The following is a 27,280-nucleotide window of genomic DNA, read 5'->3' as shown; positions in this document are numbered from 1 at the left end:
TGCCTATTGTGAATTACAAAAAAGTTAATTTCAACATAAGACTGTCCAGGCGGTCGGTATGGCAGGGATGCCATCTAGCCATTTAAAGGCTGATATATGCGATCGTCGCTTATCGCGAACACTGAGTTTTAAGCTGTTGGAATATAATATACTAGCTTATTTCCGTGACTTCGTCCGCGGGGGGATACACAAATTTCAAATCCCTATTTCACCCCCTTAGCGGTGGAATTTTCAATAATCCTTTCTTAGAGGATGCCTATGTCATAATAGCTATCTGCATGCCAAATTTCAGGCCGATCCGTTCAGTAGTTTGAGCTGTACGTTGATAGATCAGTCAGTCAGTCAGTCAGTCACCTTTTCCTTTTATATAATTAAGGGACTTTTTTTTTGTAAAAATACACGATACACAAAAATGACACGGGCGTTGATAATCTTCTACACCTAGCACTTGTTAGATTGTATAAAAAGTTGAATAGTTATGAGATTCGAATTTTATTAGTAATCGTTTCCAATCAGTCAGGATTATCTAAGTGCGGAATAGAACCCGGGATAGAAGAAGAAGAAGGCGGTATTCTGTTAGTAACAGCCGGTCAATGTTGGTCGGTTAGGCAGGGTGGCACAGTAAAAGCTGCGAAGTGTGATGCGCGTGCGGCGCTCATCTCTAGCACTGCAGTACGAGCTGTGGCTACGAGTCACGTGCGCTGTAAACCTACATTTAGCACATTCTTGATATAGATCGTTATAAAAGGGTTAAATACGTAATTCGAATTTTAGTTGTAATCGTTTCCAATTAGGCGGGATATTCTTAGTGCAGAGGAACCCAGGAAGGAGGAGGAAGAACCCAGGATAGAGGAAGAAGGCGTCATTTTGACGGCTAGTAAACAGCCTATCGTTGTCGGTTGGCTAGGCAGGGTGGCATAGTAAAGGCTGTGATGCGCGGGCGCCGTTCATCGCCTAGCACTGCAGTCCGAGCTGTGAGTCACGGGCGCCCAAAATAACTTGCAAATGGGCGCCGCCTACCGGCCGGGGCGGGCGGATCGATCAGGCTCAGTGGCTACCGAGCCGCTAGGGAAGCGGTCGACGAGCGTGTGAGCCCCGTACCGACACGGGAGGTGGCGGCGCCGGCGCGGGATGCGCCGCCATGCCGGTACGACACCGCGAACTCGGCGACGAGCTCGCAGCCCCGGAGCCCAAGCGCTGCAAGCACTGCGACGGTACGGTACCTTTGTGTTTGTGGTTACCGTATAAACCTTAATCACTTTAAAAAAATCTAGCCAGCTAGCATTAAAAGTAAATGTTGATCTAACGAGCGCTACTTTTATCTATCTATTTTATTATTTATCACTTAACATACATGCAACTTCCACTCCAGATTTTTTGTCGGCCAATTTTTTGTTTATATTATTCTATATGAATTCTTATCAATTAAAAAATAGCGTCATAAAGTTTCATGTTGATCTTACTTTCATGCGCTCCTTTTATCATCTAACATACATATAGGAATCTACAAACATATAGGCTACCCAAAAGTTCTGAATTACCAAATGTATGTACCTACCACCTATTTTCTACTTTTCCGAAGCTAACCTCTTGGATGTTTTGCTTTTTTCATTGACTTTGCAAAAGTTCTGAACATCAGATTTTCTTTTTAGGGTTCCGTACCTTAAAAGGAAAAACGGAACCCTTATAGGATCACTTTGTTGTCTGTCCGTCTGTCTGTCAAGAAACCTACAGGGTACTTCCCGTTGACCTAGAATCATGAAAGTTGGCAGGTAGGTAGATCTTATAGCTGACATTTGGGGAAAAATCTGAAAACCGTGAATTTAGGGTTAGATCACACAAAAAAAATTAAATTGTGGTCATGAACTAATAATTAGTATTTTCAACTTTCGAAGTGAGTGACTATATCAAATGAGGTATCATATGAAAGGTCTTCACCTGTACATTCTAAAACAGATTTTTATTTATTTTACGCATCATAGTTTTTGAATTATCGTGCAAAATGTCGAAAAAATACGACTATAGTACGGAACCCTCATTGCGCGAGCCTGACTCGCACTTGGCCGGTTTTTTGGGTGTTCTGGAAGCTCCCTGAATGTTGATTTATAGACATTTAATTTTGCTTTTGATTCAATGATTTATAGCTATTTTTTACCATTTAACATAACACGATTTGTATGCATATATTCGAATTTTACAAAAAAATATAAGTGAGGTAAATAATGGTGACGGTTTCAAACGCGCCCTGGTGTGAGAAGTTGTTTTTAGGGTTCCGTACCTCAAAAGGAAAAAAGGAACCTTTATAGGATCACTTTGTTGTCTAACTGTCTGTCAAGAAACCTAGAGGGTACTTCCCGTTGACCAAGAATCATCAAATACGTACGCACGTAGGTCTTGTAGCAGACGTAAGGGGAAAAAACCGAAAACCGTGAGTTCGCGGTTACATCACAAAAAAAATTAAAATGTGTTAATGAACAAATAATTAGTATTTTCAAAGTAAGATTAATATATCAAGTGGGGTATCATAGGAAAAGGCTTTACCTATATATTCTAAAACAGATTTATATTTATTTTTATGCATAATAGTTTTTGATTTATCGTGCAAAATGTCGAAAAAATACGACTGTAAAACGGAACCGTCGGTGAGCGAGTCTGACTCGCACTTGGCCGGTTTTTTTTCTTTAATTTTGTCTATTTTTTAATATTCTTTATTGTATACCATTATAAAAGAAAGACACAAAAGTAACACTAGATAAGTACATACAATTTGCGGCATTATCGCTTTGAAGCTTTGAAGTCTATGACAGGATTTTCCGAGCATTGCAATTTGCAGTTACCTATATTCTTCAGTGGGTCACTGGTTCTTTTCACGCTGCGTGAAGCCACGTGCGTGTTGTTTACACCGCCGGGATAGGTCTGAAATGTAGCACTTGATGCACAAGTTGTACCTACAAGTGTTAATTCATTAACTCGACATTATGATATACTTTAAGTTTTAACTATGCTTTATTCAAACCAGACTTTTAAAATGAATGAATCTCGCGTAGGAGTTGCAATATGACTTTCGCCAGGAACCTCTAGAAACTCCATGGATTTCGTCAATCCATACTTCCATACTAATATTATAAATGCGAAAGTGTGTCTGTCTGTCTGTCCGTCTATCTGTCTGTCTGCTAGCCTTTCACGGCTCATCCGTTCAACCGATTTTGACGAAAATTTGGTACAGATATAGCTTGCATCCCGGGGAAGGACATAGGCTACTTTTTATCCCGGAAAAGAAAAGAGTTCCCACGGGATTTTTGAAAACCTGAATCCACGCGGACGAAGTCGCGGGCATCACCTAGTTCTTTATAAATTTGACTAAGTTTCTGTATGTTTAACCTATAGTTAGTCGTCAAAAATGAAGATATGGGAGGGGAGTTTTTTCTTTCACGGGCTGTTAATGGGCTGTTGGGTCTAGAACTCTAGACTCGTAGAGTTGATAACGAAATAGTTAGACCCAAAATTTGGATATTTTATGTAATAGGTTAAACCAAATATTGAATAAATCATTTCATTTTTAATATTGTTTATCGGTAGAGCCAACTAAATTGCTTTGTTTTGAGCATTCGGATAGTTATAATTTAACCAAATCAATAAGTAACTAATAGCTATGTAACTATGATAAAGAAATTAGCAGTCAGTATGAGGACTGCCGACAGAAACTTAAAACTATGAAATAACGAAGGTTTTTTGGATTTTAAAATTAATTATGGTATCAAAAATTGTAGGTATAATATAATATAGGTAGTTAGGTATAGATATATATTATCGATCGTGCATCCCATCCCAAAATCGCCCAATGCGCCTAAAGAAGTTTTCACTTTTAACATAGTTGCATCAATTTGCATTACTGTATCAGTAGGTATTTTAAGAAAGCTTGGAGACGGTAAATTATAAATCAAAAGGCTTGGCGTTGACAAATCTGCTTGCTTTTACTAATGACCATTAAACACATTAGTGGTTAATGATAATTTTCGTCAGCCTTCACCGAATTTCGTTCTGTGAGCTAAACCGTGTTTACTAAAAGCATCTAAAAGCTTTCATTGCAACATTTTTTACCCGACTACGGGATGGTTACTCTTATTATTATGTAAACAACGGGTACCACGATTCATACGATTATTTTGAAATATTGATATTCCAAAATCATTTTACGAATCGTAGTAGGTACGTTACCCGTTATAATAGCACGTTTTTACGTGAACTATTTTCCTTCTAGAAACAACCTACACTGAACCTATTCTTCTAATATCAATAGCTAGTCCTTATAAAAATTACATGTTAATATAAAATGTATGTAGTGAATTTCTTAGAGCAGGTTTTGAAATTATTATATGCAAGATATATTCCAAATAACTCAAGGGAACTTGTACTCGTGTTTTATGCCTTATTTTAAACTAGATAGGTAGGTATCTATTAGAAAAATGTATACCTATTGCCTTGACACACACAACTTTTTAAGGAAAATTATTATGCATCAACATGTTGATAAGTTTAAAACGAACGTATAGGTCCTTTTGCAATTTATTAAGAAATGCAATTAAGATAATATTAATAAATATAATAATGTGCAGCCACCACATAGTGTAACAAAAACATCTACTTTAGCTATTTTTAATTACATTACGGTAATCTTTTAACGGGAACGCGTTGCAAACCGTGAAAAGTAGGTACACAATAAAATGCTAATTTGGCGGGCGTCGAATCCGGCTAACGGCTTAGTTTAGGAGGAAAATTATCTTTAGACCGCCCTTAGTCACTGGAGGTGATATGTGTCACGAGATATTGCATGAAAATTGCGTATTAATAGAGGGCAAGACGTTTTAGGGTTTTACGCGAAGGGTGCCAAAGAGACCCTATTGATAGATAGATTACTAAGCCTCCGCTGTCCGTCCGTCTGTCTGTCAGCGGGCTGTATCGTGATTCGTAATAGAGAGTTGAATTTTTCACAGTATTCATTTTCAGTGTTCGTGTGTATATATCGTGTGCCGCTATAGTGTCCGGCAATACACATGCACGTTTGTATTATTTGTACACAAATAATAAAAATTTCAAAATAGCCGCCATGAAAATTAAGAAAAATTAAAAAGTGTTATTTTTTGTACTATGGTGCGGAACCCTTCGTGTACGAGTCCGACCCGTACTTGGCCGATTTTGTAACTGCAGGATTGTGAACAAAATGACCAGGAACTTTACCGCCTGAAATACTCTTAGGATTATGAAGAGAAAGTATCGGATTGATGATTAGAAAAATATTGTTAAGTGATAGCGCATTTTTCTACTTTTGCATGATTTTGTACTTTAACAGTTTAATCCGAAGTAGAGTTAGATTTGTCTTTAATCTACTAAATCCATGAAAATTAATGTAGAGTCAGTAGAATGCATTCTTAGAGATACCTACTCGTAAAAAGCATTATATACCTATCACCTTATATTATCACATTTTTATATCCAGTCGTAGTGTTTACGCTCTAACTAATAAGATGATTTCTATAGGTCAGCAGTACCATATTGTTCGTACGGAATGCCCGCAACTGTTCGCAAGGCATGGGATGAAAGTGAATATAAATAGAGGGCAGGACGTTCCAGTCTTGGACGCCTTATGTAACGAAGGACCGTAAACAAATGCCGTGCAATTTCTCGCGGCGCATACTTGTCTCTTGCATAATTAGGGCGCCGCCGCTGCGATTCACCTATTGCATGCAGTTATGACTTATAAATCTATTATGACTAATATGTAGGTTCATGTTATATTTTTTGTATCATTAATAGGCCATAATGTATGTCAGTATTCGACTTCAAAGTATAGTTAGTAAAGAATTGATCTGGGGAAAGGGGAAAATGTAGTGCAAATCCATATTTTTTTTGGTTGGTTGGCTTTAATGACTCATAGTCTACTCGTACATAATTTCTGTTATATGATTTACTAATAGTAATGTTTATGAAAAGAACAGTAAAATCCCAAACTATTCACTAATTATAATATTAGTGCAACCAACGGTAAGTGTGTTTGTTCGTCAGGCTAAAGTAAGCATACTCATTTAACCTGGACAGGAAAAGTAACGTTTGAATTTGAAAGCATCGTCATAAATCCATGGTCGGCTCACTACTGAACACGGGTCTCCACTCAGAATGAAAAGGCTATGCTTTAGTCATAGAATACTTCGCTAGCTAAGTGCGGATTGGTGGACTTCATACACCTTTGAGAACACCTCAGGCATGCAGGTTTCCTCACGATGTTAAATATACAAGAAACTAGCTTATGCTCGCGACTTCGTCCGCGTGGACTACACAAATTTCAAACCCCTATATCACCCCCTTAGGGGTTGAATTTTCAAAAATTCTTTGTTAGCCGATGCATACGTAATAATAGCTATCGGCATGTCAAATTTTAGCACGATCCGTCGTATACTTTGAGCCGTGCGTTTATAGATCAGTTAGTCAGTCAGTCAACTTTTCCTTTCACATATTTTGATATCACTTCCTTTACTGCTAAAGCAAGTTATATATTTATTTGCTTAAAAGGCACTCCGCAACGCATGCAACTCTGAAAAGTTAGCTGCGTGCCCGGGATCGATCTCCGGTCGTCCCGAATAGAAGGCCTTTCCATCACTTTGAATCACCGCTTTGCCAGGGCAGGCCAGGCTTTGAATCACCGCTTTGTGTAATTAGTATTATGTTTTTATTTTCTTTCAAGTTCAACGTTTTTTAGACGTTTGGTAAATAGTCAGTGAAGGTCTGAGTCTGAAAGCACCTTGATCGAGTTTGTCGACCACAGAATATTTTTATCACACGATAGTTATTCTAATTTTATTCAAACCCAGACATTTGTCTGGATCTTTGTCATTGAGTTAATCATCTCTAGTATACTAACTTTTATTTACAGCTAGCGACAGCTGCTGTTTTGAAAGCTCTTGTCTCTTGAAAGAATATAATCTTGTTTCTTGTTTGAAATAATAAATCCAACTTCAGTAATAAATTGCAGGTTCTCGAAAAGTTACACTAGACGCCTGAGTTATTTTCTAATATATAAAGCACAAAAAATGTTTCTACCTGTGTCCGTTATAGACTTTGAAACCATCCAACCGATGTTCCCCAAATCGGTTTCATTAGAAAGGCAATAATGCGAAGATGGTCTTAAAGTGTTTTTTTATTTCTAGGATATGGAGGTATGGAACCTCAAATGGAAAAAAAGGAACTCTTATAGGATCACTTCGTTGTCTGTCTGTCTGTCTGACTGTCCGTCTGTCGTGTCAAAGTCAAATAGGTCAAATTAGAAAGTTTTCATGAACAAAAGTATTTTCAATTTTCAAAGTAAGATGACTATACCAAGTGGGGTCATCATATCATATAAAAGGGCTTTACGTGTATTATTATATATTTTTATTTATTTTTATAAGTAATAGTTTTTTTTTATAATAAAAATGGAGAGCAAACGAACTGGCGGGTCATCTGATGTTAAGTGATTACCGCCGCTCATGAACATTTTTATCGAGCAAAATGTCGAAAAAATACTCGAGTAGATACCCTTGGAAACCACACGCCGCGCGGGTATCTGCTGGTAGGTACTTAATATAATTTGAGTAAGTTCATTAATGTATTTACCTGCATTTGATTTGACGTGTCATATATTCGCATGGCTGATTTCATTGATAGGGTATAGAGATTATTGAGTTTACCATGAAATTATCGGAATGCAACATTTACAAGTTTTATAATATAGGGACTAGAAATATTATGTGATGTGATAGATTGATATGATTGCTGATCTGCCTCGTGATAGGCGCTCGGGCTGTCTCGTACTCTAGTCAGGTTGTTATGACGGCGTGAAGCAATGTTGTGGCAGGTGGCGATGCGCGCTGATCTCAATGTCAGGCGCTGTTGGAGCCGATAATGACCTGATCGTTCCGTGTCACGCCACTTCAATGCTGCTTTTTATTAGTTAGTCTATTTTTGTTATCGATCTTTTATTAATTTGGCTTGAGTTTGAATCCATACTAATTATAAATGCGAAAGTGTGTATGTCTGTCTGTCTGTCTGCTAGTTTTTCACGGCCCAACAGTTTAACCGATTTCGATGAAATTTAGTACAGAGTTAGCTTACATCCCGGGGAAGGACATAGACTTTTAATCCCGGAAAACTAAAGAGTTCCCACGGGATTTTTAAAAAGCTAAATCCACGCGGACGAAGTCGCGGGCATCACCTAGTTAACAATAAATGATTTAGATTAGTCTTTTGATGATACACAATTACTCACAAGCTGTGTTTGAGGACAACCTCTCATGACTCCACCAATCTCTCTGTTATATGGGCCGAATCTTACTCTTGGCGTGTTTCCTTCTTTACTTCCTACAAATTTTTTGTCTCTGTCCTTGTGTATTTCTTACCTTTCTGGGGCAGATGTTCACACTCACGCAGATTCGCGCGTGCCTCGCGGTTCGGATCCTCTCTCGAACACCTACTGGTCCGCGGTCACTGGTCAGCGTTTATAATAACTAATAAGCAATGGATGAAGTATGGATATCTTTTTTTTAAAATTCATTATACGCAAACGCTTGACCACAATCACACCTAATAGAAAGTGATGATGTGGCCTAAGATGGGGCGCGTTTACCTATAAGATGCCTATTCACTCTTGTGTTAAATACAAAATACATGATCTGAAACCTTCTGTAGTAATAACATAGTTTCTCGTATTATTCATCTGCACAGAATACCCCGCAGCTTTTGTGCAAATATTTGTTTTGCGCTCTCGTCAGTTTTTGTTTGGTTTCACGTGAAACTTTACTACCCTATCCTGACAGTAATGTTACTACAAACGAGAATGTTTTCCCTTTTCGTGTACGGAATGAAATACTCGTAATACATAGAAGCCACTGTTTAACGTAATCGCATATTTCTTCATTGACATCATGTTTTGTCAGATCGTAAATAGGCCGTGACTGCGAGATTTCCACGCTTTTGATGACGGCCCTATCCTATGTACATATTAAAAACCGGTCAAGTGCGAGTCTGATTCGCACACGAAGGGTTCCGTGCCATCTTACAAGATATCTATATCTAACACTTATGTAGGTACATCACTGCAAGTTAATGATACCCATCTGTATGTGATTTACTAAAGGTATTATTTTTCGTGAACACATTTTAATTTTTTTTTGTGATGAAACCACAAATTCACGGGTTTCGGATTTTTTGTCTTTACTTGTGCTATAAGACCTACCTGTAGCACGCGACAGGTCGAAATGGCAATAGGGGTACGAGCAGGGGGACTCCCCGCACATCCGCACAGCGCCTGCGCTCGCCCGCACCGCTTTAGTGCGGGAGCTGTGTGGGTCTGTGGGGCGTACCCACTCCGATTGCAATCTCGACCTTTCGCGGACTATACCTACCAAGTTTCTTGACAGAGAGACAGACAGGCAACAAAGTGATCCTATAAGGGTTCCTTTTTTTCTTTTCAGGTACGAAACCCTAAATGTAGTGAATTTTCATCCAAGAAAATGAATCTATTTATGCAAAAGGCGTTGGCGTATGGGTTGTAGGTAATTCTGTCGCACATAATGGAATGTTTGTTTTAAGGAATCGCAAGCAAATTCATTATTATTCCCAGAAATGAAGCTGGTATACACATTGTGTAATTAAATCGCTGTTGTTTTAGAAATACGATCGGTAGCTGTCTCTCGTTTCATTTTCCATCGAGTACCGATCGTACAATGACTTTTTCCTAGACTGAAATCTGAATTTTAAAATCTGGAAATGTTTCTTTGACAAAACCACTAGCTCTTTCCCACCTCGCTTTCGCACGGGTGGAATATCTGAAAACCATTGCTTTTAAGGAATTGCTGTTACCTGTCGAGGAGTTCTGTCCTTCATCTCCGAAACTTTTCATCAGATCTTCACTGAATATATTATATCTAAACTAATTTCCAATGAGTTCCGCTCAAAACTTCAGAATATTTGCTTCAAAAAAAATATTAAACATACACGTATTTTCAAACATTTTAATTTTAGGTAGTTAGTATTATAAATAACAATGAATTCTATAAAATAAACTTATCTAAATCAAAAGTGTTTTGTTAAATAAAAAACTAGAACCAATTAAATTAAATCTAAAACCTCAGCACCACCACCCCAGCGAGGCATTGTCCCCAAGATGCTGGCAGCATTGCCTCTTTGAATGGCCAAACTAATTCTTTGTCCAAGCCGCCAGTTCTAAGGTCTCCGGTCGACTCGATAAACCTTTTTGAAATTGCCTCAAAAATAGCTTTTAGACTATTTTCATTTTAACGAAATGGCGGTTAAAATTATTTTAAGAATTTGGACGTCGAACAAAGTTGTTGTTTAGATTATATTGTGATTTTCCCGTGTTCAAGACAGTGTTGAGCAGTTTATGGGTGGCAGTTAAATATACCCGTCTCGGTTTGTCACAAATAGAATTTTGGCACTGACTGTCTGTTGTTGTGTAATTCATATGTAAATCACTTGTAGAATTTTGACTATGTTTTTGTTCACATGCCTTTGCCTATGATTCATGCATAAGATATAGATTATAATTATTAGATAGTTTTTTATTCGATGATAAGTTAGCTCTTGATCTCACCTGCAATAGAAATATAGAAATTACGTAAATCGTAATTTTTATGTAGATATTTCTTAACGTTCGCTCTGGCGCTTCAAAAAGACGGGCTTCGACTGAAAGCCTGTCACTGTATATCTTTAATAATGTGAACCTTACACATTTTAGCAAAGATTGCTAGCCTAGCTCGTATATGCTAAATTACTAGCTTAGCTTATGCGAGCTACGAGCTAAGAATTGTAAGTTAACATCGAATACTAACCCCCCGGCCACACACTGCCCGTATGGCAAGGGAAATAGCGAGGAATGGAGGCAGAGATCTAGTGTGGCTGCGTTACTCGCATGCCGCACGCCATGCTTCTCGTTCGGGCATGAACGCGAGTAACGCAGCCACACTACGTCTCTGCCTCTTTTCCTCGCTACTGGCCATGCCACACGGCCAGTGTGTGGCCGGAGGGTGAAGATGTACAGTGTCGGGCTGCCAGGTTCCAGCGTACCTTAGGTGAGCTACGATGGCCATCTTTCGCTCGCGATGTGATCTATGCTTGACGGTGCGGTGGGAAGAATAAGTATACTACTCATAGTTAATACCTATTAACTGCTATCTCTCTACATCGAAGAACAGGTGCAGCGTCTGCTTTTCTAATTTGCATAGTTTACTCTAATTTATATGCATATCAGGTATTGTTTAAGACGTTAATTACATTATTTATTAAAGCGGCCTTTACGGTGTACGTGGAAAAATAACGTGCATTTTTAGGTATGCGCTTAATATGTGAAATAACAAAAATACTAAGATAAACTTCCTCTTTAAGTATATGAAATCCACCAGCATACTCCACCGACAGTACGAAAAAACGTAATTAACACCTTATAAGTACTAATTAGAATAACAACCCGAACCTTATATCAGTTTACATTTTCTATCAACAAATCAATATATAACACTTATTGTTCTACAAAATTATGATTTACTTACTTACTAATATAATTGACCGCGTAAATCGAATTAAAATCAGATAAGTGTTCCGAAGGATGTATGTAGTATGTATGTAGTAGATGGAATCAAGATTTCAGTGGGTTGAACGTTATATTTTGCTGCAACTGATGAAATTGCGGCTGTCTGCTTCCTCAGAGGAGAGTCATTCGCCATTCCTATATTATATTATTATTAAACAAAGTACTCTAAAATTTGTAGAACGTAATCTACAAAATTTCAGTGAGTTGGATTGATATAAATATTCAAATAGGAATCAAACTGCGTTTGTATTTAGAGCGCTATTATCTCATACAATGTAATATTTTGGCTCAATCAAAATGCATATTTTTAAAGACAATTAATTTATTACCTACCAGTAAATTACCGCCAGACTATTTAAAGTATCTAAGTATCTGAAGTCTGAACTGACCATCCGTAATGAAGCTATCATTGATGAGGCCAGTCCATCATGGACCAGACTTACTTATATTATCTTACAATAAGCATAGTAATATTTATGACTAATGTGCACGGAGCCACATGATTTGAATAATGTAATTTTTTTTGTATGATTCTGTTGGTGGTTCAAAAAAAGCAATAGAGTTTTATATAGAACCAATTAGGTGTAATCTTAATCCATTGTTGTGCTAAAAATTAGTTAATTCTTCCATTTTGTGAAACTTGTAAAAAAAAATTGTAGTCCTGAGTTAGTATAAATTCAGTAATTATTTTGTTTATTTATTGATCTCTTGTATCCTGAGTGGATTGGAAGCAAGAATTATTTTTAGTCGTCCCGTGAAAAAATATTCGAGAAAATTTTCCCTTCCCATACCCTAGGTACGTATCCAAGTTTGTTTTCGACGTTAAAGTGTAATTAGTAAAGTCGTCCTCATTCTATATCCACCTTGACCTCGTTGCGTTGCGATGCTTTACGATGTACTATCCAGTTTTATACTTTTCTTTCTAAACACATCTCGTAAAAACGACAGGTGGCATTTCGGCCGGAACATAATAAATCTTCATAAACAAAATGTTATACGACATTGATGGAAACAATTGAATCGTTAAGATGGCTTTCGATTTGTGTGATTACTGATTACTATTTATAAAGAATCATTTATTTATAGATGTTTAGTTATCAGTAAGTACCCTTATTAGAAATGTGAAAGTGTGTTTGTTTGTTGGTTTGTCCTTCAATCACGTCGCAACGGTGCAACGGATTGACATGATTTTTCGCATAGGTATAGATAAAGACCTGGAGAGTGACATGGGCTAGGCTTTTTATCCCGGAAAATCAAAGAGTTCCCACGAGATTTTTAAAAACCTAATTCCACGCGGATGAAGTCACGGGCATCAGCTAGTATTCCATAATATTAAAAAATGAGAGAGATCTCGTTAACTGTAGACTGTAGAGATAGATAAAAAACAGGCCAAGTGCAAATCAGACTCGCGCACCGAGGGTTACCTACGACAGTCGTTCTTTTTCGACATTTTGCTATAATGTCAAAAACTACTATATTATATTATACATAAAAATAAATAAAAATCTGTTTTAGAATGTATTTACATATGTATTTACACAATACCCCACTTGGTATAGTTATCTTACTTTCAAAATTGAAAATACGAATTATTTGTTCATGAACATATTTTAATTTTTTTTTGGTGATGGAACCACAAATTTACGGTTTTGGGATTAATTCCTTTACTAGTGCTATAAGACCTACGTACCCACCAAATTTCATGATTCTAGATCAACAGGAAGTACCCCATAGGTTTTTTGACAGAAACGACGGACAGACGGACAGACAGATAAACAACAAAGTGATCTTATAAGAGTTCCTTTTTTGTTAAGGGAACAGTGTTTTTAGGGTTCCGTACCTCAAAAGAAAAAACGGAACCTTTATAGGATCACTTTGTTGTCTGTCTGTCTGTCCGTTTGTCTGTCAAGAAACCTGCAGGGTTCCTACTTCCCGTTGACCTAGAATCATGAAATTTGGCAGGTAGGTAGGTCTTATAGCTGGCATTAGGGGAAAAATCTGAAAACCGTGAATTTGTAAGTAAGATATCTATATCAAGTGGGGTATCATATGAAAGGTCTTCACTCGTAAAAACAGATTTTTATTTATTTTTATGCATCATAGTTTTTGAATTATCGTGCAAAATGTCGACTGTTGTACGGAACCCTCGTTGTGCGAGCCTGACTCGCACTTGGCCGGTTTTATTATTATTTTCTATGTCGAACTGGAAAATATAAAGTCTCTGGCATCTGCTAGTCATATTAATATAATGTACTTAATATAAAATGGAAAAACATCAACTAAAACTGGGACTTAAAACGTAAATCACACCGCTGTTATTCGTGCCTTTACATTGAACATCTGGTCTGTATAGTTGGAAATTTTGATTTCCAAAGTTTGCCAAAGCCACGTCTCCAGAGGGCAGTGACATTCTTCCGTACTATGTGTGCCATCTGATGATTAATCTTTGTTATTATAAATCGGACAGCTCACGCCCCAATGTCTAAGTTTGCCTACATCAGCTTTTCGGGTATTTTCAAAGTAAGATTATAAAGTACCATGCGTATTTCACTCAATCATCTTCAGCTGTTCAACTTTCCGTTGTTTGTTGTATTTTAAGATTTTGTCCAAGATGTCATTGTATCATAAAGGTGGCTTGTCCCCAGAAATGAGCTAAGTTATGATTTCTTCATTAAACCCCCACTACAGCTAAGACGAACTGGACTGTGAAACGAAGCGATCCTATTGTTGGACCAAGCACGTCCCTCGCATATCACTTCCACATCTGGGGAAAAGTTAGACAAACTACCTTACACCTTGCACGATGTAGCTATGTCAAGTATTGGTGCCCCTCCTTTAGGCGCAAGGGAGGCACCGATGCGTTCTTAAGAGATCTCTGAGCCTTTCTAATATGCGCTGAGGAGTGAGGTTTCCAGTGGCCATCGAGTTGATTTTAGTGTCCTAGAAATCTTACAAAACCCGATATTTCCTCAGAACGTCGGTTTCTCGAGGAAATTTCCTTTCGGTTACCAAAAAAAAATTTTGGCCTTGCTGCAGTTTGAGACCAACATTTTAGTATGATGCTTCACCCTCTGGTAAATCTGCACACATGCGATTGCGATGCAATATGCACTCGAGGTGTGACCACATAAACCCTATTTACCGTTATCGGCGACAGCATCTTGGAGCTTTGTCAACTGGCCACTGGGCACTAACTAACCATTCTCAGTTTCTAGCTATGTCCCATCTTGTTAGTCCTAAATTACTGTCAAATACGTCTAGACATCTAATTATTATGACCTTAGGCGCAAGCGCAAACCTGACTTCTGTATGAGAGTTCTCAGTAATGTTCTCAAAGTTTCGAAAGTAATTGTAAAAGTTTATTTGAATAAAAAAGATTTTTATTTTTATTTTAGTTGTGTGAAATGTGCCAATCCGCACTTGGCAGCGTGGTAGACTATAGCCAAACCCTTCTCATTCTAAGAAGAGACCCATACTCAGTACGAAGCCAGCGATGGGTTGATGTTGATGAATAGAACCTAAAACAAAAAAATTCAATTGTCAAGTCTCACTCAATAAAAAGCAGTATACAAAAGCTTTGCGTTATAGTATTAAAGTGGAAAAGTTTTAGATTAGTACAAGATTTTGTTATGACATCCATTAACAATGTTACACGGCCACTATTGGGTCACCATTAAAAATAAAAATAGTAACAAAGTTTCAACATCGTACGACTAATTTTTGTATCACGCGAGGAAATAAACAAAATCTTTGCTTTGAATTTTACTATTTTATTTAGATTCATATAAAATAGGTATCGTAAGTTATTCTCAAATATCTACCCAGGTTAACTATTTAGAAATTGTGGAATTACGTGATAGGAATACATTTCTTATAAAACTCTTATTTATACTCCTAAGGCTAAGGTCTGGGAAGTACAATGAGTACTCAGAACATGCATAAGGCATGGTTTCATAGCCACGCTATAGTTGCTAAAAACTTCGGCGGTCATTATTAATTCTTAAACGTCATTATTAATTATTATTATTAATTAATATATTATTATAAACTGTACCTTGTAACTCAGTTTATGTTATAACTTTTATTTTATTTTTTATTCAGATACAAGTTAGCCCTTGACTGCAATCTCACCTGGTTGTAAGTGATGATGCAGTCTAAGATGGAAGTGGCCTAACCTGTAAGGGCTATGACAGTTTTTATTAAACCCATTCCTTTAGTTTCTATACGGCATCGTACCGGAATGCTAAATCGCTTGGCGGCACGGATTTCTTACTCGTAACTAGCTTCGGCCGAAGCCTCCCACCAGACTAAACCAGAAATTTAGAAACTATAAAATTCCAAACCCCTGCCAGGAATCGAACCAGGGACTTCCCACTTATAAGACCACAGTGCATATCACTGCGCTAGGGAGCTCGTCAAAAACTCCTAGATAAGCTGCGCCGTTAAGCTTTCCCAAGTATTTATGCCTATACTCCCGTTCTAAAATAAAGTCAACTGTCGGTGCTGCGACATTGAAACGTTCTTTTGGGGATTACTACTAACTGCTAGATAAACAGTATATAAAAGTTAATTTTCTTGTTTCTGTATCAGTTGATTTTATGAACTCATAATAGTTAAAAGTTTGCTTGTGAAGCTTTTATAGTTTATTACGTATTTTGAAAAGCATTATGAGTAATAAAATTGCAATCAAGGTTGCTCGATAAATATGTGCTGATTTTATAGTTGTCGTATCGTAGCACCGGGATACCTTTGCTATCACAAATTATAGACTGTTTTATGTCCTCATAAGTCATATAGGATGATACATCTGTGTATCAATATAATATTATGTAATTCACTTGATATTTTTTTATAATAATGTCATATTTATTTGTTTAGTTCGAATTTTTGTCACGCTGTAGTTGATTTTAAGTTATATCACTGTTCACTGCAACCTGCATCTGTATACATATAGTCCAGCAGCCGCCAATGGATTTTTTTAATGATTAATAACAGGCTGGATTTTCGTGAGTAGATTCCATTTGACGAGATGCCCAAGTTTTGCTCTGTGAAAATTCTGGATAGAGGTAGCTATTGTATCTCTCAGAAAAAAAATCCTTGGCGGCTGCTGGACTAATACTGTATAGTCCCGAGTCCCGACGCAACCTTCATGCGTCACGCCGCGTATCTCGAAACTGTTCAGTGTTCAGTAACCGCCCACTTCTCTAATTTGTGACACAACTTCCGGACAGGTTTCCTCACCTTAGACGTTTCATTTGTGAGTGGAGAGCCCCTTCCCGCCATTCCATGCCCACAGTTCGAGCTTACTCCAGAAGCCTAGTAGTAGGTGGCCAAGGTTGCCTTCTTCAAGGTTGGTCTTCTATTCTAGGTCGATAACTATGACCATATAACTATTCTAATACTTTAATGATCTGTATTGGATACATACTCCATTGATCACACGTAATCCTCATTCTGGCAACGCCACCGTAGTGATTATTACTCATAACGCACCTAGTACCAAGTGATAATTTACTCGTTAACAAATTCATGCATTGATGCCAATTATTGGCGGCTCATTCTCGATTCGGCTCGATGTACCTGTTACAAAGTTGATTTGACGATTAATTGTTATTTAAATAGTTTAGACGTTGTGTAACGTGACGTGTGTATTGTGTACGTACTCACTATTATAACTTTCCATAACAAAATATATCTCAAGTACAGGTTTTTATCAGTGTTCGTAAATCCAACGATAATATTCTCGTAAGGTTTCTGTGGTGTCGTGAATAAAATGTAGACTTAAACTTCTTAACCAACCCTTATTATAAATGCGAAAGAGTGTTTGTTTGGTGGTTTATTGGTTTGTCCTTCAATCACGTCGCAATGGTGCAACGGATTGGCGTGATTTTTTGTGCCGGAAAATCAAAGAGTTCCCACGGGATTTTTAAAAAACCTAACTGCAAGCGGATGAAGTCGCGGGCATCAGATAGTTTTCACATAAAACTCTAAAGTTACATAGTTTAACCTCGCATTTCAGTTTGATAACAATCTACCTAATTAAATAAGAAAAACCATAAGTCTCAGCGATTTAGAGCTCTTTGATGAATTTTTGAATTTTTTAAAACTTTCTGTTAGTCGATTTATCTGGAAAAATTTGATCGCTACACCGCGCAGTGCGCACCGTATCTACGTAATAACATTTACGTCTTCACTCCAAACAATATATATCAACAAAAAGCTTATAAACACAGCTAATGGCAAATCATGACAAATATAATGTCCCACTTATTCATAATATTCAAAAATATCAAGTCAGATAAAAGACATATGGGTGTATGAATATCTATTCTCGAGTACCTATAAATATATAAATGTAAGATATATAAGCAGGTGTGAGAAATCTGACCAATTTAGATACGATAATTTCAGACATCTGACTCAGGTTAGTAGACTAACCGAATGCTAGTATAATAAGTACCTGATATAAGTGTCCTATTGACACTTATATCATCGTTTTACATAATATATGTATAAGTTCGAAAATAGGTCAATAATATAGGTAGGTATATTCCATACAAATTACGTAGAAACCTACGACGCGTCGTATAAAAATGGCGTCATATGAAAATGGTGCTATAAACCAGCCATATTGACTTTTTTAATTTATAGCCAGTGGAGTGGAACGATACCCTATAGATCCAAATCTGTTCAGGCAGTTAGAAGTTATGGGGGATAAAGAAAGTCACATAGGTATTTACATACGGGATACATGAACCCTCAAACATTGCTTTCTTCGGACAGTCGTGTAAAAAACGATCTTATTAAAATTATGCATTAAAAGGGGTTAATTCTGTAACAGGTTTAAGGAGTCTTTTAATTGTGTCAGTGCACACGTGTCTGCCGGAAATGCTGGGTTTGTTTAGCTTGCAGATTTATTTCTGTCTGCACGACGTTGTCATCTGGGGACGTCATCCTCTTCGGTCATACCGGCGCGGCGAAGGAGGGGGCGTTTGGCGCTTAATGACGCGAATTTCGCAATCTTCTGCCGTACAAACCGATTTCTGATATAAAGCCGAGTTTCTTGCTGGTTCTTTTTGGTAGGAAAGGCATTCTGAACCTGTGCAGATGCATTTGACGATTCCGAAGTATGTAGGTACTTACTTGTAACAGTTTATTTGAATAAAAAATCTTTCTATTTCTATTTCTAAACAAATGGGCCGATACAGATTAAGCTCTAAATTCTATACAAATTAGTACTTTTTTAATGCATAGGAACTTACTTACTGTGGTACTGTACATTGTTGGTTTGATGATTTGCCAAAAAAACTAGTATGATCCAATTATAAAATAATACTTTTTAAGTGTTCAAAGATCAATATGCGAGTGACATTAGACAACAAAGATTTATAGTTCTGATGTAAATTATCTCCTAACGACCATAATACTTTGAAATTGAAACAACATGAAGAAATAGAGCGATATTTTCAGCGTGATGAAAAATTGTGACTATCATCAAAAAAATTTGTCGACTCAAATTTTTTAAAATGAATCCCGAGATACCACATAATTGGGAAATCCGAGTTGATTTACGGCATCTTTGGAGACGTTATTTTAATATCAAGTTAAAATTCGTCTAAGTTTGAGATCACGATTTTAAAAACGTAAAAGTAGGTACCTAAATAATTGTACTGAAGATCGGCTGAAATCCCAAAAGCTATCTTATGTTGTGAAACGAATAGAACTTAGAAAGCGTAAACTATTAGCGCTCTAAAATAACAGTTACGCCCCTGTCATTCGAGCACGTCGAAGATCAACGAGGTATTTCACGTTTCGGTTTAAATTCGTATACGTTACAACAAACATCACCGAGTTATTAAAACCCATGATGAATTCTTCTCTACGTGACAGCGATTGCTATCATCATCATCATCATCAACAGATAGACGTCCACTGCTGGACATAGGTATCTTGTGCTATGTCCAGCACATAGGACAAGAGTTCTATGTGCTGACACGTGGCGTGTTAGGGATTTTCAAACGCCATGGTCTTGCGCCGCCTGAATCCAGCGCCTTCCTGCGCCTCGCTTGATGTCATCCGTCCATCTAGAGGGGGTCTCCCAACCAACGCTGCGCTTTCCGATGCGAGGTCTCCATTCTAGCTGGAATAGTGATTGATCAAGATTTAAAGATTTTCTAATAATTTCTATTTGTCTTTTGTTTATACAGACGGGCGTGCGTTTGAACTGCATTGGACTGAAATTCCATGCGGTCATTAGAATTGCTTGCGTACTGCGCAGCCAATAGGTCTAGTCAAAGCAGCGACTTCTTATCAAACGTCAAAACACTCGCTTAGGAGCTTGTATGAAATAAATAGATGTGACGTCATAACCATTTGACGTAATTTGACGTATTTTTTTAGTTAAATCGATAATTTAAAATGGTTAGCTTTAAAACTAACGACGGACGTGGATTTAACAAAATTTGGAAGACCCTCTATTTAATAATTCCTAAAAAATAATTTATTTTTGACATAGGCCGTTTGCTGTTTGAGTGTTATGTCAAATTCAATATATCTAAGAACTGAAAAATTTCTGCTTGGAAAGGTGTGTACGTCCAAGCTGCAATTTTGCAGTTCATTATAATGTTTTATTCAGTAGGTACTAGAGATCGTTGGGTTTGCTCCGGATTTTTCTATTTGTATATTTGTAGAGCAGCATGTAACCGCTCATTAACACAGTTGCACATTGGCGGCGCGACGCTACCGCTCAAAATGCCAACTTGGGGCTCGTAATGCACATTAGTTAGACCTGAGTTCGCGTTCCTTGGTACACCGCCAGAATGACCGATCCTTTTGGCTTGTCGATACACCGGTATGGACTAGGAGCCAGCGCGTGCCAGACCTTCGTTATTTTATAAAAGCTGAAAGTTTCGCTGCGTATTGTCTCCAAAACTAGGAGAAACGTATCATGGCCAGACACCCTTAAAGTTTAAAAGTTTAAGGGTGTCTGGCAGGGGGTTTCCACGACACCAAGTGTCTGGCAAAAAACGTGATTTATAATACTATTCTGAAGAAAATATAAAAAATTAGACTATACTTCAAAGTAAGATTTTTTACCTGTTATCTCCCAAAACCACCACTATCCAAACAAATGTTCCTCCCCAGTGTTTGGGACAATACGCAGAGAAACTGTCAGCTTTTAATAAAATAACGAAGGTCTGGCACGTGCTGGCTCTCTCCCTAGTATAACTAGACGCCGAAATAATGTCAGTTCAGAGATTAACGAACTTGAGTCGCATGACCTATTAAATTTATGTAAGTGTATTAAGCAGAATTTTCTATATCTGAGTGAAATGAGGCGATATGCCTATAAAGAAGACTATCCAAATTTAACTAATGAGCTAATGGTATATTCTGAATATTCTCTGAATTTTTTTTTGGAAGGCCGATTCTCATCTCGAAAGAATTTTTCCAATAAAGACAAGCCTTTCGGCATGCAAACATTACAGTTATATTATGCTAATTAGTTACAGTTCTTTATGAATCTGTTGTTCTTACTTTACATTGAAACAAACATTGTTTGGTTTTCAAACTTCCATATTATTATAAGCCACCGAGTAGTTTAAGCACTCCTGCAGTCCATTAAATTTTTCAAAAATCTAATTATCTGCTAATAAGTTTTGTTCAAGAACTTATGGGCCTCTTCAAGTTCTTCATCAACAGTATATATACCTAGGTATCAATAGTACGACAGATACAGTTTAGCCTTTTCTAGAGCGTTACATAGTTCACACTTAGGCTGCCTTGCCAGTAAATCAAAACGAAGCGGAGACGTTCAGTAGACCAATCAAATTATTATTTGATGTAAAAAAATTACTCACGTCATCTCTTAATATTAAAATTTAATTGGTCAAAGCACACACTTCTCCGCTCCTCTCCGCTCCAATGGAAAGGCAGCCTCTGACTTCTTCCAGTTCATCATTGAAATTCGATAACTTTCGAACTTTCGAAAAAAAGGAACCGGCCCAATGAGGAGGTTTCCAGGCAACGTTCGATATATATGGCGCTGAAAACTTCCACTACTAAAGATGAAAAATAATACCTATATCTACATAATATCATCTATGCTTTAAATTTTTAAATTTAAATCGGATATGATTTTAATGGTATTAGCTGGAACTCGTAACAAATTACAACAATGACTTAGTTACAAAGGTTAGATTGCCCTTAATTGACGTAACATTGCTCTAGTTCGATAGTCGCCCTTTTGTTTTCTAGTTCTATCGTTGCCTAGAGTCCTAACTACAAATTCACTTGAAAAATTTAAGTCTACAAATAAATCTAGATAGATGGTTACGATGAAAGATCGTACATCCGGCTAACCGATGTTATAGTCTAATTTGCTATTATTGAAAATTCATTACATTTAATAATATTTGCTTTAGTATGGATTACACACGTTTACGTCATGTAAACATATTATTTTGGCAATGTTTTACTGTACTCAAGTTTTAAAGCTAAAACATACACGTAATTTTAGCAGCGGCTCGCTTTTTTGAAACTGCGCTTGAATTTTTAACTTCGCACATTTGATTGTATCGGAAGCTACGTAGCGATAACATGATCACTCCTCACAATATTAGAATACTAGTCGAAATGATTTAATAAGGCTTTGGCACACCATGTTCAAACCTAATAAACAAGTCACCAAAACGCAATGCAGCATCGGAGCAATCGATAACGTGCAATTATTATTGCTGCGATCAATCACGATTAGTCTGGAAGTCCCAAAAAGAGATGCGGGCGCAAAATCGCTGATAGCTGATGCTATAAGGCTGCTTTTACACCAGGGATGTGCTATGCTACGTTGCTATGGATGCGTTTGATATCCACCAATCGTATTCATTGGTGCACATAGCTTAGCACTGGTGGAAACGGATTCAACTAAGATATGTTTTTTATATTGAAGGAGGCGTGCTATGGATGCGTGCTATGGGCCGTTGCGAGTGGTGTAGCTATGTGCAGAGCAGAGTATCTACAGTACGCACAGCTACATAGCTTAGTATTGGTGGAAACGGTCACATATTTTCGTAGCATAGATTTCACATCTTCGCAGCATAGCTGCATAGCACATCTCTGGTGGAAAGGCACCCTAAGTCTCGCATGTGCTTCAGGCTTTAGTAAATGTTGCACGCGCTAATTGTTTGTTTTGTATTTTCAGGTAATTAACCTTCACATTCCTCTTAACCGAGCAGTTAAATGTTTGGCAACTATAGTTTGGTGAGTTCAAAGAAAAACATTAGGTAACAAGCTTTACAATATCGTTAGAAGAAGCCCCACAAGCTTAACGTCGCATTGTTAAAGGCGCTGTCGCCTGTCCCACTGCTACGCACGCTGTGCATGGGCACGCGGCGCATTTTAGCTGTGTGGGTGCGCTTGCTAGGCAGCGTGGGGTTACGTTTCCACTAGTACACACCACACACTAACACGCTATACATGATTATTGATCTACGATTATGTACGACTTTAGCGGACCACGGTTCAAATTCATACGCCTCGTGGAACGGAAATGTGTTAATATTGGCCTTGGTTGAGCTGCCTGGGCGACAAATCCGAGCACGCCACACGTATTGCAATAACGTCACTTATCTTTCTCTCTCTGGGCTGGTTTCTGCACTTAAACGTTTCCGTCTGCTGTGCGTGTCACCAACCACTTTTTCGTGCGTAGCGTAGGTACATATTCGAGGGTTGCAATCGAAGTTATCATATACATTTTTATACAAAGCGAAGCTAAGACTGTGCGTCACAGTGGGACAGCTCCTTAATACTGATCTGAATCGAGCCAAGCCCCACGCGGTGAATTTTTCTTACTGAATTTTCTATTCAAGTCACAGCTGTTTCTACCTGTACCTGCCTACCAGACAGCCTAAGCGGGGCTATGTCACCCTTTGGCATCCTCAAATATACGACTTTCGCCGAGCGTTGTTGGTTTTTTGCCCTCAAAGAATCCAAATGGTGGGTGTATAGTGTGAAGACTAGTAGGCTGCACACGTATCCATTTGAGTAGAATGAGTTTGCCTTATGTCGAGACTCCTTGACCTGAGGCTGCTCAGATGTACCTATACGAAGATAAAGAATGGCGGATGACATCATCAACATGCATTTTCCATTAGTGAAAAACCTATGCGTTTGTTGCTGTTTGTTTCGAATGTGAAAAATAGTTGATACCTAATGTTCGTTCTCATTTCACATTTCAAAAATCTCTAGGTCATATATTTTTAAATACTACGGAACCAAAATATTATGACCCAGCTCCTATTTGACTAATTGCTTACGTTTATTTTAAGATTTTGCTATTTTTTCCGTGTCTTTCTGCAATATGATGCACCTAGAGGTGGAGAAAAAGTGACATCACTGACTGACGTATCCTATTCTCATTAGGGAAAGGGCACCGATCGAGGTTTTTTTTGTTCTCGTTCTTCTTATTTTTTAATTTCTCTATTTATTTAAAATACCTACTAGGCAAACAATACGCAATTTTTCCTCTCAACCTCTAAACTCCGTCACCTATCCAACTATCGGCTTTAGTCAACGTTAACATTACGACCCCACTGAGAACGGATCATCTAAAACTTGACCCACGCCAAACTTGGGCGGGTCGACTAGTTTACAATAACTTACAATAATGTAACTATATCGTTTTTCTATCGTGTGGGCAGCTGAATGCAAGCCGGACTGCTTTCATGTTAGCTAATACTCTGCATTAACACCGGATATTTTATCCCGAAAAACAATAGGGTTCCTTAGGGATAGGGGATGACAATTTTTGTCGATGTAACTTCATAAGTCCGTCAAATCTGAACCGATTTCGATAATTCTTCAGAATTCACCCCAGACAGCTTCCACGCAATCATTTGAATGCATTATCTGGAGTAAAGTAAAGTTTCCTGAAAATCTCCTTTATAAAAATAGAGCTGAAATAAGTAAATGGCCGTTGTGAATTCAATAACATTTTTATTTCTCTAGTTGCTACGTAAAATCATTGCGATTCGGTGAACGCCTACGCACCAACACCAAAATCAGCTTTTACATGTAAACTATTTTTGAAAATGGTTGAAAAATTATATTCTTCCAACGCAATGTGTTTTATGAGCTTCGCAAGCACTAGGAACTGGTCGTAAATCTTTGTGGTGTTTGTATCGGTGTCGAGGCGTTGCGTTATTATTTGTCCCCAATTTTCTTCCTTCGTATAGTTAGTTCCTTACCTATAAAAGTGGTAAGGGATCAAAAGGAACCAAGTATCTATCTGTTGATACTTCATTAATATAAAAATTAAAATTAGCAATAAACAAATCATTTATTTCACGCAAGCCTTCTTTGAAGACTCTTATGACAAATCAAGGCTCAACCACTCGTTCGACAAGCCGAATCTGCTGAGAAGATACTGGCAAAAATATTTCATGGGCTCTAAGAATCGGGATATCAGTTTGCTACAAACTCGAGGTAGACATACAATATGCAAGCTTTTATGTGCCTAGCACCTAAGTTTGAAAGCTACAGTGCTACGATCGCAATCACCTCCGGTTGGCTCACATTTACTTTTGTCTGAAATGTATTGTTGAAGCACGAATATCATAAATTCCGCCAATCACAACAATTGTGATCATCGTAACGTGCTAATCACAATTTTTGTAAAATTGATTTGCCTAAGAGGTGTTTGAAAAAAAAAATTAAAAAAATTCTCGTGAGTATTATAGGCATAAAGGCATATACCTACATATGTATATTGTAAGTGCTTGTTTTTCGCGTCTCAGAAATAGACCCGTCCACTACTTCGCTAAATAATAAGAAAAAGCTCGGGATTGGCCGTGTACGAAATGGCCATCCTCATCAATCAGCTGCTTGGAAAGAGTCCAAGATTTTTTCCACGTTTAGGTTTCGTAGTTTACTTCAAAATTCGACTAGCGCTTGTCACACTCGCGTAGCTTATATTTGTAGGGTTCCGTCGTAGAACAAGGGATCCTTATAGTTTCAGTCAATCCGTCTGTTTGTGTGTCACAGCCATTTTGAAAATAGACTACAAGACTGTAAAATCAAAAAGTACAGTTATAGAAAACTATTTCCGCTACATAACGGCATATTTAAGTTCTAAAAAAAATAGAGCCCTTTAACATGAGAATCGCGAGTCGAAAAAAAAATTGGTTCATCCCACACAGTGATACTTTGCCAAATAGGTGTTTTAAACGGTGTTATGAAATTTCTTAAACAGTTTTTGGTAAAAAAACTACCGCTATAGAAATTAAAACCTCTAAAGTTGTAGCAGCTTGCTACAAAACCCATTGTCGCATTGTTTTATTTATCTTTGTGAACTCACTAGATTGTATGATTATACAATTTTGGTTTAATGTTTTCAATAGAGTTATTTTGTCTTTACTTGTCATGTCGAAGAATATTTAGCTGGTTAGGTAATCAACCGCATATTCCAGTCGCAACTGAATATTTATTTTTGTAGTATATTTAATAAAGAGACATACCGGGAAAAGAGCACATTATTTACCATGTCGTTCGTCTATTATTGATGTTGTTATGAGACGCTAATGGAGTTTCTGTATTATCGATGTCATGAAAAGTTCTGAAACATTCGGATGAAGTGTTCACGACACCTTTACGCAATTCCTGTCTCACGCCTTTGCGCTTGCCAAGCCGTTACGTCATCACGATCCTGCGGCCAGGCGAAAGCATTCCTCCTGCCTTTTGATATTTAGACTAATTTTCTTAGAAAATTAAATACACATCGCGAAAACACCACAGATGACAGGTATACTGACCTATTTCATGGCATACTCGTTTTGTCGCACGTGTTAGCTCTGCGACGGGGAGCTAATTGCCCTGTGAATTATTTCTGTTTTAGTTTTTGTGGACCAATTTGTTCAACTAATCACGCGCGACGTGTACACTAGGAAGGGTTCCACGACTACATATTTATCTATATTTGGATTTTGAAACATTGTAGCAAACAACTATTTCGTTGGAGGATTATGGGTAGTTACATTGATGTCTTTGGGCTTCTTGAATACTGGTAGAAAGAGGCCGTTGAACTTTTGCTCCTTATTTAGATTATAGAAGTGGAGACGACGACCGACGCAATCCGGCCGCACTCGCTCCGCGAAATCCAAATGATGGCTTCCGTGATCTGCACTGAATCGTTTCCCCCATTGCGCTTACTTTTTGTGATATCTGCTTATTTTTAAGTATATTGGCTTGCGCTTGACTGAAATCACACCAAATTGTGATACCCTTTACTGCCCGTGGTCCGATCGCGAAGTTCTACTGTTCGATCCAAGGACAGTTTAAGAATAAGATGGAGCGCGCTTGTCCAGAAGGTGCTTATTCACTCTTCTTTTGAAGGTAATATAACCTACGTTATAGTAGGTATTTAGGCTTTGTTGGTACACGATTAAATATAATAATCTTGAAATTCCACAAGTTCATAACTAGAAACGCTCTACAAGACGTTTCAATTACACAAAACGTCACTACTAGGTATGAGAACATCAGCAATCAATTTTTCGAAACATTACTGTCTCCTGGAATTGTGTGTTGATACCATCACTAATTCACATTAGAAATGGTTCTCGTAGATCTATTTTTATAGACTGCCTT

General features: G+C 37.7%; 1 protein-coding gene across 2 annotated transcripts in view; it reads left to right on the top strand.

Moving 5' to 3' along the window:
• Mrtf (Myocardin-related transcription factor) overlaps nt 1-27,280 on the top strand; it is a 60,063-nt gene that overhangs the window by 4,306 nt on the left and 28,477 nt on the right. The window contains exon 1 of one of the 2 annotated variants that reach the window (XM_034975252.2): nt 1,042-1,214. The exons of the other annotated variant lie outside the window; for it this stretch is intronic. Coding sequence (XP_034831143.1) covers nt 1,142-1,214 — 73 coding nt within the window. The 5' untranslated portion in view covers nt 1,042-1,141. Of the gene's footprint in view, nt 1-1,041; nt 1,215-27,280 lie in introns of those variants that run through there. 2 annotated transcript variants of the gene reach the window in all.

The sequence above is a fragment of the Maniola hyperantus genome, chromosome 14 (assembly GCF_902806685.2).
Source record: "Maniola hyperantus chromosome 14, iAphHyp1.2, whole genome shotgun sequence".
NCBI classification, from domain to species: domain Eukaryota; kingdom Metazoa; phylum Arthropoda; class Insecta; order Lepidoptera; family Nymphalidae; genus Maniola; species Maniola hyperantus.
This window is presented reverse-complemented; position numbering and strand designations above follow the sequence as displayed.